At 37.1% G+C, this 12388-nt stretch overlaps 1 protein-coding gene across 2 annotated transcripts in view; it reads right to left on the bottom strand.

Annotated features, from left to right (window-relative positions):
- Usp15 (ubiquitin specific peptidase 15) overlaps positions 1 to 12388 on the bottom strand; it is a 91603-nt gene that overhangs the window by 57194 nt on the left and 22021 nt on the right. For both annotated transcript variants that reach the window (XM_051170900.1, XM_051170899.1), the window contains exons 3-5: positions 10954 to 11084; positions 5938 to 6064; positions 2978 to 3123 (exon numbers count right to left, since the gene is read on the bottom strand). In XM_051170900.1, the coding sequence (XP_051026857.1) occupies positions 2978 to 3123; positions 5938 to 6064; positions 10954 to 11084 (404 nt within the window). The remainder of the gene's footprint in view (positions 1 to 2977; positions 3124 to 5937; positions 6065 to 10953; positions 11085 to 12388) is intronic.

Raw genomic sequence — 12388 nt, forward strand, 5'->3', positions numbered from 1 at the left:
CATTTTTCTGAGTAAAGTTTTGCTTATTGTTAAAATTTATGAAAAATTCAAAATTAAATTATACATACATAAAAGGAAGACAAGGAAAATTCACCAATATGGGAGGTAAACTCTTCACTAATGTCGTGCTCTCTTACTTTCTTTTACCTGTTTATTTTTAAGTAATGTACATTTTTGCATCTATGTACTGGTATGTGCACATGAGTCCAGGAACCTGAAAAGGCACAGAATCCTCTGGAACTGGAGTTACAGATGGCTGTGAGCCACCACTGTGGGTGCTGAAGAGACACCTCAGGTCCTTCTGCAAGAGCAGTGTGCACTCTGGCAGTGAGCCACCTCCCCAGCCCACCCTACCTTACTTCTAACTAGGGCAGTAGGGGTGTGGTTGGCAGCATATGGATGATATTTTTCAGAATAAAAAAAGCTCTGCTTTAAAAGGCTCAGTGACTAGGAGCTCTTGTATGCTCTGAGTTCAAATGGTCGATATGCACATAAAAGGGCTGGCATGACTCCATTTGCCTATAACCCAAACACCGGGGTGGGGTACTGGGAACTGGAAACTGTGAGCTGCAGGTGCAGAGAAGCCCTGTCAGGAGAGGACGGTATCTATAGAGAAGACAACACTGATACTCCCCTCTGGTCTCTCTGTACACACATTACACATAGAATACTTTTTAAATTTGAAAATGTTAATGTATATTCTTTGAAACATACCTCTTCCCAAATGAACAGAGTCCTCACAAATATTTAATCTCATTAAATTAACTTAATTCTCTCATCTAAGTTTAATCTTCAATTTGACAATCAAATGCTTTAACTTTCTAAGACCACATTTTTCTATACGCCTGGGGAAAATAGCATCCATTTCATAAGGCCCCCTAAAACACTGAATCAATTTTACACAATTTCAAATTATGTTCTTACTGCCAAGTACCAACAGACGGTAATCAGGATGGAGGTTTGTGTCCGCTGGGAGATGGAGGGGTTCATTAGCCATGAGAAGACTAACTAGGTCTTACTTGATCTTCAACCAGGCAGCCTTCCTACTGTGTACACTAACTTTTACAGTTTCACCTAAGAATATAATGGCTAAAAATCATCACCTTGCAATTTCTCAAATTCTGGACTGAATTAAATAGCTAATGACAACATTTATTTCTTCCTTAAAAGATTCTAACAGTATGTGTATAGGTGTGCTTGTGTGTGTGCACATGCATGTGAAGGCTATGGACAACCTCAGGTACCATTCTTCAGGAGTGATTAACCTTGTTTTTTGAGGCAGGGTCTCACTGGGACCTGGGCTTGCGAATCACATACATGAGGCTGGCCCAATAGGAACTCCAGGATTTGCTCATCTCCATCGATCCAGTGCTGGGGTTACTACCAGTGTGCTGGGGATCAAACTCTGGTTCTTAGGCTTGCACAGCAAGCACTTAGCAGACTGCACTAGCTCTCCAGCTCCCAAAATGATTGTCTTTGGTAGCCTAGTATACTTGACATATATCAGGGTATTTACTAACAATTAATCTATCTCAGTTTCTGAGTTTTGTTTTTGTTTTAAAATAATTATGCAACTGATGTTAATAAGCTGGCAAAACAAAGCCATCTACACATTGAATCACCAGTCATTGTGTTAGGTACTAGCAATTAAAACAATACTAATCAAAATATGAGCCATATAGTCTATGTATATTTTTAAAGATACTAATAATACAGAAATTAGGGGAGAAATTCTTTAAAGTAAGATGAATAAATAGGTACTGAGAAAAAGGGTTAGCTGAAGGGTTGAAATTTGAAGGATAAATTAATGTGATCGGATGCACCTACATAATAGGATGAGATGGGTAATATGAACATTTGAATGGTTAAAATACATTTTTTACTGGATAAATGTAGGAAAATGGGAAGAATGGTACACCAGGCAGAAGAATAATGCATTCAAAGCACACCACCAGAATGCTATGATAACCAAAGACAGGGACCGTCTAAGCATGGACAACAGACAAGAGGCTCAGCCCTGACTGCATGCTAGCTATGGGGTCTGGACTCTAGAATCCATAAGGACTCAGAAAAGCTTTATGAGAGGCAAATAACCAGATTTATACTGCAGAGTGAATATTCTAGTAAAGCAACACTACGAGAATATGTAAGAAACTAGAGGTAGCGGGACATGTTGAGTATGAAAGATAAGGGCTGGGAAAGAAATAGAAAGAAAGAGAGAGTTACAAGGTAGGACCAGCTCTTCACTGTAATTAAACACCCTCATTGCTCAATATATTTCATTTTTTAGATTATACCATAGGAGAAGATAAAATCGGGAGGTGATAGGCCCAACAGGGATGCTCAAACTAAGGCTCGCTTAGCCTACAGCTATGTTAAAAAGTTCCATCGTAATGCAGATGTATCCACTTCTGTATGCACCACCCATGGCTGCTTTTATCCTGTTACAATGGGAGAGTCACAGTTGCAACTGAGACCTTATGTATGGACAGTAAAGACAAAAACACTACTTGATCCTTCATAGGAAGCCTGCTGATCTTACATTAGCTGTTTTCACTAAAAACATTCTTACGGAGTGTTTCCAAGCTCAACAAGGAAGCTAGGAATTACACTTATTGACCAATGAGGAGAGAAAGGAGAGTTAGAAGGAGGTAGCTAGTTGGAGGGCCCACCATATACTACAAAACACTCAGAGTTTTTTAATGCAAACAGCTGTATTTAATCACTCTTGGGTTGGACAGATGGCTCAGCAGTTAGGAACACTTGCTGCTCCTGCAGAGGACCTAGGTTCAGTTCCCAGCACCCAAATGGAGGCTTACAACCACCTGTGACTCCAGTTCCAGCTCCAAGGGAGCCAACACCCTCTTCTGGTCACCATGGGCACCAGGCACATATGTGGTACAAACATACGTGCAGGTACTCACACATACATATAAAACAAAATAAATCTTAGAAAGGAATGACTGCTAAGCATTACCTGTCCTTGGTACAGGCCGGCATCCTGGATCGTGCTGTCCGGCTTATTCAGAGGCTCAAACGTATTACTCATATACTTGTTCCACAGTCTGGCCTCCTTTTCATCTGGAATATTGAAGATTTTTCTTATTTCCTTTTCAATTGTATCTGAGATTCAAGAAGAGAAGATATGTGAATACAAAGCATGTAAATGTTAGCCACAAAGAGCTAAGTGCTCACCAGACTAAATAGATAACTATGTAAGAAATAATAATACAAAAAGCTTTGTCTTAAGACCAGCTATGTGATTCCAATGGGGAAAATGAGAACTTTAACATTGACAGATGATTATTTAATGAATTTAAGACTGCAAAAAGTAAAAATTAAATCACATAACATTAAAATGTAATTTGTTCCATAGGGTAAACTTTTAAGTTTCAACACAGTACAAAATCAATGTGTTTTAAAGACTATATAGGAGATAGAAACTAAAGTATGGCAAAGAGACACCAAAATGAAAAATATTCCTATTCATAATGCAATTATTAAAGAATATCTTACACTGAAGAGTACTCTTTATGCTGAGATTATCTGTGTGATATTAAAAACACATGCAAACATCGTATTTTTTCTTAAAGAACTCTTTTTAAGTAGACAATTGTTAGTTATCTAACGTGTCTTTATTCGTGTGAGGAGGCACACGCACGCATGGGTTCTCTCCTTCTACCACGTGGCCCTACTTGCATTTATGCCTGCATGACAGAAGAAGACACCAGATCCCATTATAGATTGTCGTGCCGTGCCATGTGGTTTCTGGGAATTGAACTCAGGACCTCTGGAAGAGCAGATAGTGATCTTAACCACTGAGCCATCTCTCCAGCTCTAGTAGAGGCTTTAAAATATCAATTTCATTCAGTTTTTTTTTTAAGACCACAGGGATAAGTATATATAAATATATATAAGTGTATATACACACATATACTTACATCTTTTGCTTATTATCTTAATTCCAAAAAGTTTGAAAAACATTCATTTAATAGTAAGAAATTTCAAGTTTCACAAAAATTAAGTTCATTTACAATATTAAGACATATATTGAGGGTGTGCACTCTTTAAAAGTATTAGGATATTTAAAGTATTTGGGCTAAAATTTGTGTCAGATCGAACTTTCTGAAATAGATATTCTGTATAAATTACATTTACCCTCTATACATTTTTATTTAGTACTTCAAGTAAAAACTTCCTAAAAGTTGTTTTCAATGCAGAAATTAAAATCAGTTGCTAAGTTCTTGAGTTTCTAAAATAATTACCTAAGAAAAAAGTTTCTGATGGACTCAGATTTTCTAGAACATTTGTTAAAATGAAAATTTATAAATAGCTAGAGATTTTATGATTATTAATTATATTAAAATATAGTTTATTTATATTCCAATTGGCTATTGATCTCTAGCTGGCTTTTTTGTTGTTGTTGTTGTTTTTGTTTTTGTTTTTTTGCTTTTTGTGTTTTCGAGACAGGGTTTCTCTGCCTTTGCTGTCCTGGACTTGCTTCTGTAGACCAGGCTGGCCTTGAACTCACAGGGATCCACCTGCCTCTGCCTCCCAAGAGGAGAGCTAGGATTAAAGGTGTGCGCCACCACTGCTCAGCTCTAGCTGGCTTTTTAAAGCCAAAAGGCACTATATAGGGGAATATCTAGGGGGAGAAAGGTTTCCAATAGCCTTACCCAGGCAGGGATATGCCCTTGAGTGCAATAGTGTCAAGAATGCCTTACAGGTAACCAATAGCTGTCCAATTAGATTTAAGGCCTGCTCCATAGAGGAAACTCATGCTTGGCACTGTAAACCAGTGCTTGAGAGGCCATACACCCTACATGATGATTCACTATCAGCACTGTGCTAAACTGGCCCAACTGCCTTCCAAATATTCACCCTTACACCATCATCATAGGACAGCTGTCACTCCTCTCAGTGTTCTTGGTAACTAGCGCAAAGAAGGAACTCCTTCCTACACAGTGTGGGACTTCCCAATTTGCTAATTTCTCTGGCATGCTGAGTTCTGCATCTCATGTTTTTTCTATTATTCACTTATATTTTCCAACAAGATTACTGTTACTACTATCTTTTTAATACATACTGAATTGTTAACATTGTACATTAGAAAGGTATCAGGAGAAGATAGGCTAATGAGTGATTATAATCTAATATCACACACGTGCATAAACATTTTACATTTAGACATTTAGCCTTATTAGCATATATAACTAATGTGCTACTAAAATTTTTATTGTATTAAATTTATTGTCAACATTTACACAAAGCTATAAAGAATTAGGTCCACTGATATGTGAGACTATGTTTCAAGCTCACTCACTAACCACAACAAAAACCCCTCATTCTGCTATAGTAACACGCGCCTGCGGCCTCAGCTGCTAACCTGTAATGGAAGAAATAGCAATTGACTTTTTCCTCCATACTTGACCAAGTTTTATTTAAACATGGTTTGCTTAAAAGTTATACTTAGATTTATATTTATTGCTACAAACATGGCATGCCATTTTTCAAAAGCTTATTTTAACAAGAATTTTATTTTCCAAAATTAAAAATGGCACGAACAGCCGGGCGCAGTGGCACATGCCAGGAACATGGCACACGGCACTAGGAAAGGCAGAGGCTGGCAGATTTCTGTGAGTTTGAGGCCTGCCTGGACTACAAAGAGAGTTCCAGGACAGTAATGACTGTAACACAGAGAAACCCTGTCTTGAGGGAAAAATAAAAGGCAGAAACATTAAATAAACATAATAAACATTTTAATAAACATAGTGAAACAAGCTGGGCAACTATAAGCTAAGACATATGCATGGAAGCTGAGATTCTAGAATGTTTATGGATATACTCTCAAAAGGTTATCACCAAAGTAGACTACAGCCAAGCATCACAATATCTAAATATCTAAACTCAGTAATTTGGGACAGGATCTGGCATTACCTATTGTGTCAGCTTTGCTAAATCTCCGAGTTACAACGTTGTTCATGTTTCCATTTTCACAGAGTTTCAATTCTGTGAGATATACTTCTACTTTGCAGTGCTTTACAAACATACCCTGTTCTACCACCTTAAAAAAAAAAAAAGAAAGAAAGAAACAAATCAATACAATCATTCTCACACTAATATATATCTTTAACAAGGCTTCAGAAAACTACAAATATCCAATGAAATGTAAATACCTACTATAATCATAATTTAAAACATTAACACTTTCAAAAGGCAATCTACTAGCCTGTTAATATTTTGATATACCATAAACAATAAATTTATTTAGGTTTAATCAAAACAATTGTACACAAATTTTCTCTATTCAATTTGCAAATACAGATATAGATGTCTACTTTTAACAATGTTCTGAGACAGAAAACTTACAAAGTTTTATGTAACTGTATCTACAAAGTTTGTTATTACTATTTATGTTAAAACATGTTTCTTAAAATGATAGCTCCTGCTCTTTAATAGATATATTTACTTCATTCTAAAATGACTTTGTCTGACCTTTAAATGTGTACTTAATAAATCTACGTAACACACAGTCATGTAAAAAAAAGTCAAGCATGCAAATAATCATGTATAAAATGGTAAAATATTATATATTAGGTTCACCTTTTAAGTAAGTATATTTCCTTTTGCTCTTCTAAAGGTTAACTGTAGGATTTCAGTCATGAAGACTGTTTCTGAAAATAGTAATTGGCCTGATACGTGATACAGAAGACAGATATGGCAAAGGGAGGCTCCAAGGACTTACATGTACAAGCAGGCTCATAGCAAACTCCATAAGTGAATTACAAACTCCTCTCTCACTTTCAGGAAAAACTCTTTCAACTCAAGGTTTTAAAATAGTTTATCTGGAGTTTCCTGTATAATCCAAGATGAATTTAATTCCTTTGATAGGTTCTCTTAATTATGTCTGTTACAAATCTTTAAAACAGGTTGACAGACTACAATGTGTTTTATTTTAGTAAGCTTAACCCACAGTGTAAAACTTAAATTTTGCCTCAAATAAGATGCTTTAAATATCTTACACAGAATTATGCTGAGTTTAAGAATGGAATATACTGAACTTTTATAAGATTTTCTTGTAGCTATTTGATAATAAAAAACTAGGACTCAAATATTCAGTTTCAGTAAGTAGTCAAAGCTGGCCTACCTCCTCTTCAGCACTGACACCATGGGCATGTGTCAGCAGGAACCATGTCTAGCTTTTTAATATTTTTTAAAATTATATTTTTAGTATGATTTTTAAAAAAGATTTACTATTTGTACAGCATTCTGCTCTCAGGTGTGCCTGTACGCCAGGAAAGGACACCAGATCTCATTATGAATGGTTGTGAGCCACCATGTGATTGCTAGGAATTGAACTCAAGGCCTTTGCAAGAACAGACAGTGCTTTTAACCTCTGAGCCATCTCTTCAAGCCCTTAAATTGCATTTTATTATCATTTAGTTTTGATTTTTATCTCTTATCTGGTTCTTGACTACTTAAAAATATACTTCTGTAGATAGTTGGGAATGATCAAATGTCATTACTAATTTCTAGTTTAAACCCACTAAGGACAGGAAATACTCTGGATAATTTCTTTCATTTGTTATTTTGGGAGTATGACAACCCAGAATTTTTTTATCAATTTATCAATGAATATTGTTAAGGGGATGATGTCCTTAATTCCTAATATGTCTTGTCAAAAATATCTCTGATGGGGTTGGAGAGATGGCTCAGAGGTTAAGGGCGCCACCTGCTCTTCCCAGCAACCACATGGTGGCTCACAACCATCTATAATGAGATCTGGTGCCCTCTTCTGGCCTGCAGGGGTACATGCAGGCAAAACAATGTATACATAATAAATAAATATTTAAAACAAAAAATATCTCTGACTTCTCCACAGTGACACACAGTCCATGCTTTGGCTCTAGTGTGGTTAAGACCGTGTTTTCAGAAACATTCTTAGTTTTTACTGTCAGTTGGGTTTTGGAAGGGATAAAAATCTTCAAAGCTGGCAAGTTATTGCTCTGTCGTATTTAGGGATTTCATCTTTAGCTTATCTTTATACACTTTTCAAGTCTTCACCAGTACCTTGTCAAATCTCAAATTCCCTCAGTGTGCTCAAGCCCTTGAGGGCCTTTGTTCACGTTTATACCTTCTGCTCACTGTGTCGCCAAAGTCACATGGTTCTTGCTGTGTTAGTACTACAGCACCCAGGCACCTGAACTAGTGCCAACACCCTCCCAGTACATGGCAAACTATCTTGGACTTCACTATTAACAAACACCTTACATCGTTTCTGAGGTAAAAGTCTGGGAGAGTTCAGCTGTGCTGATCTGGGATGAGACTTCTTAAGGAGTTTCTGTCACGTCTTGGGCTATGGCTTCTGCTATCTGAAGACTCATTAAGAACTGACAATCCACGTTACTGGCCGGGTAGGCCTCTTCCTAGAGTACTTGCATGTCCTTGCTATGTACAGTTCAGTCTCCCATGACAGAAAAATAAGAGAGGGGTGGGGAGGGGAGAAAAACCACATCTGAGGTGTAAACTGCAGGATCTTCTATAACCTAATCTTAAAATGTATCACGCCAGGTATATCCCCAAACTAGGGGAGTAGAATCAGAAAAATAGACTTGGAAGTTAAAGAACTTAAGGTTATTAAATTTTCTTCTCCTTTTTGGAGGATTCCTTCCCAGGGTCAGTCACAGAATGACTGGCAGTTATTTTCTGACAGTGTATTGAAAACAGTGAAGTTTCCTGGCTTACACTCTGTCTGTTGGGCATCTATTTCCTTGGTTTGCACGTTTCTGAGGACAATGTATCTTTCTGTCTAGCACTACTGAGGAACATCTTTTTATCTTGTTAACTTTTGATATGTGTTTCCTGACTTTATGATGTGGCATCTTTCTCAGTTTGGAGACAATGTCAGCTATTCCTTCTTCAGGCGTTACTCGTAGCTGCCTCACTCTCCTCCTCTCCAGGGTTTCCGTCAGTACACACTCAGGCTCACTGAGTCCCTGTGTAGCGGCGCTTTTGACAGACGTTCTGTCCTCTGACACAAACTGCTCCTTACATATTTTCTACTAACATCAGCTGGTCTAAAATTCCCTTTCCAGCTGTTTCCTGCTGCACCAAAATGTAAGGAGTGCCATTTACACTGTGAGTGCCAAGTGTTGGGATCTTGCTTAACAGTTCTGTACCATGTTTCGGTTGTTTTGAGCACACTCGAGCTACTGCCAACACTAACTGTGTTCCTTACGGCCGCTCTCCAGCGTCCCTTTTCTACTACGGCCTCACTGTGTCTTCTCATCTTCCTGTTTCCTGGTCAGTCTGTCTTCAATGCTGAGTGCCTGACCTTGACGTTGAAGCAGTTCTGAGTCCCCAGAATAATAATGGCTTGGTTCATGTATCACAGAGTCTCTAATGGAGACAGACATGATGAACCCAGAGCTGGGCATCAGACCTAACAGCAGCTTTGTGTTTCCTTCTTGAAGGAACATCTCTCTGCACCAGTAATTTAGGGTTAGGATAATGCGCTTTTCTCAGACCTATGATTTAATTTGGAGCAACGAGGCATCTCTAGCAAGGGCTCCAGACAACTCTACACATATTACAGCTTGAAAACTACTCTACATGCTGGAAAAAATTGCATTTTTCAAAAAAAATTTTTTTTCATCTTACTAAGAACAAATGTATTCCCTAACAGACTTCTCAAACTCTTCTTTATAACTTTTGATGGTGTGAACTTTCGATGATTCTTTTTATTTGTTCTTTAATTTCCTTAGTTTTCAAAAACCAAACTTCAGTATGCCTTTTTTTAAAAATTAGGAATTTTTAAAAGGCAATGAATTTGTTGGTGTAGATAGTACCATAATGAAACTTGTAGCATATAATGTGTTCCAGGTTCGAGGAAAAAAAAGTAATATACGTACACATTTTCCTTTCAGAAATGAGTTTGGGGAGATGAGAGAGTATAATGTATTCATAGTATATTACATATAGATATGAAATTGTCAAAAAAAAAAAAAAAAAAAAAGGTTTAAAGGCAGAAATGCATTTTAAAAAATAAAGTTTTTCAGCCAGACACGGTAGCACACACCTTTAATCCCAGGACTCAGAAGGCAGAGGCAAGTAGATCACTGTGAGGTCTACAAAGTGTGTCCAGGATAGTCAAGGCTACACAGAGAAACCCTGTCTTAAAAAACAAAATGTTAGCCGGGCGTGGTGGTGCACGCCTTTAATCCCAGCACTTGGGAGGCAGAGGCAAGCGGATCGCTGTGAGTTCGAGGCCAGCCTGGTCTACAAAGTGAGTCCAGGATGGCCAAGGCTACACAGAGAAACCCTGTCTCAAAAAACAAAAAAACAAAACAAACAAACAAACAAAAAAACCAAAATGTTTTCCTTCCAGTACCATTTCACAGGCAATGGGCTATCCAATAGGTTAGAGCACTCAGTTCTCCAAATATAACACAATGCCAATCAGAATAAATTAGTAGATAATGTCAGTTTATTTAGCTCCTAATTTGGTATTCTAGTAGAGTAATACCCATTTTAGTTTCAAAGAATATTCACTTTTATATTTCTAGACTATAATTATAAATGTTTTTAATTGGAAAAAAATTGCATTTGCATTTAAAAATGTTTTATGCTGCAAAAAAATACACAAAAAAACCCAAAAAATATTTTAGCTCATTTTTTAAAATTGTCTAAGAAAAAAAGAGTGTACCATATAGACAACTGGCTTCTCATTTTGTCATGTGTTAACCAGTTAGCCAGATGTATTGTTACTGTCCTTAGCTAAGAATGTAGCTAAGTTTCTATATGTGTTATCAGCTATTATTAGCATCCAGTGTATAGCAAAATTTTCCTAGCTTTTCTCCTAATACAAGCTAAGAAGGCTTCAGAACCCACTGAATTACCAATGTAAGCTACTCAATAAAGATATACTGATACTCAATAAACTCTTAAATATACCTTTCTTGCTATTGGCTCTTGACCTTCCATCAGCGTGTACCAGCTGACAAGTTTATTCCAGCCTTCAGTCGGCAACAGTATGTAATCCAACTCATCAATAAGATGCTCCTTAAGTGACTGGGCATCCCCATCTACAAAGGGAACAACAAACTCAGTACAGAACAGGGAACCACAGTACACATCTCTGAATACACAGTTACACTGCACACACTACTGAAACTCATGATGGTGATCTGAAGGAGTTACAGGAATGAATTCTGGAAAACTTCAAGAAGCTTCAAATCGATATATTTCAAAATAAACCACAGCCTGAAAAACCTTTCAAGGATCTTCTTGGGTTCCTAAAATACAAATATATTAGTTATTAGCTAAGATTAAGACAGGTTCTTCAAATATTCTGAGTATCAATGATCCAGTGGGGTCCATTCGAGCATCAGTTAATAAGTATAGCAAATTCATGAGTAAATTGGTAACTTTTTCTTTTATGAGAAGGAGTCTCATGATGAGGGCCAGGTTGGTCTACAATTTGCAATCCCCTGTTTTAGTCTCCCAAGAGTTAGTCCAGTCATGCTATAAGCTGTTGTCAAATATCAGCTTGTTATGGTATTAATTAAGTCAATGACATATTAAATGACCCCAATATACAGAAGCTTGGAAACCATGCTAATTTTTTTTAAAGTTATTTTGTAAAGTGTCTACATTATTCCAGAAGATTCACAATCTGTATTCATCCCAAATCTGAAACAGTGGTAGCTGTGTAGAAGTCACTTTTAATTCTGAGATGCTTTAAAATGTCTTAGCTAAACTCAGAACTTCAGGTATCAAAGTAGAGAGACCTAGGAATGATTTGCTGAGTCAGTACACTGTCACTGTCCCATTCTGCGTCTCATCTACTGATCGGCCACTTGAGTTACTGAGTACTGAAAGAGAACTAGCCCAGTGAGTTATAACTAGCCTAAAGGGGATTTCGTTGACCCAAATTGATTTTACTCATCAAAGGAAGGAACACTGTTCTCTGTGGCATGTCTATGACAAGAATATACTACTCCTACAGAAAAAAAAAAACCTTAAGAGTAATAGAATATTCTTCTTTAGAATTCATCTATGGGTTTCTGAACTTTGAGAAAGCTATGTGTTTATATAGAAACAAAAGTTGGAAAAGTCTGAATTTTATATGATCTTTAGTAGTAGAAGCACTAGTTAAATTATTGCATTTGCTGTGCATGCATGATACATACACATATGTATTAAAGCATGCACATGAAGGGAAGTCAGAGGACACGTGGGAGTTGGTTTTTTCCTTCTACCACATGGGTCTCACTGGGTGAACTCATGTCCTCAGTGTGGGTGACAAGCGCCTTTACCATCTAAGCCCTCTTACCAGCCTTGAGTATTAACTTTAAACACAGGCTCTTTAACTGTGGTTGTAAATTTT

Source organism: Acomys russatus, chromosome 28 (assembly GCF_903995435.1).
Source record: "Acomys russatus chromosome 28, mAcoRus1.1, whole genome shotgun sequence".
Taxonomy (NCBI): domain Eukaryota; kingdom Metazoa; phylum Chordata; class Mammalia; order Rodentia; family Muridae; genus Acomys; species Acomys russatus.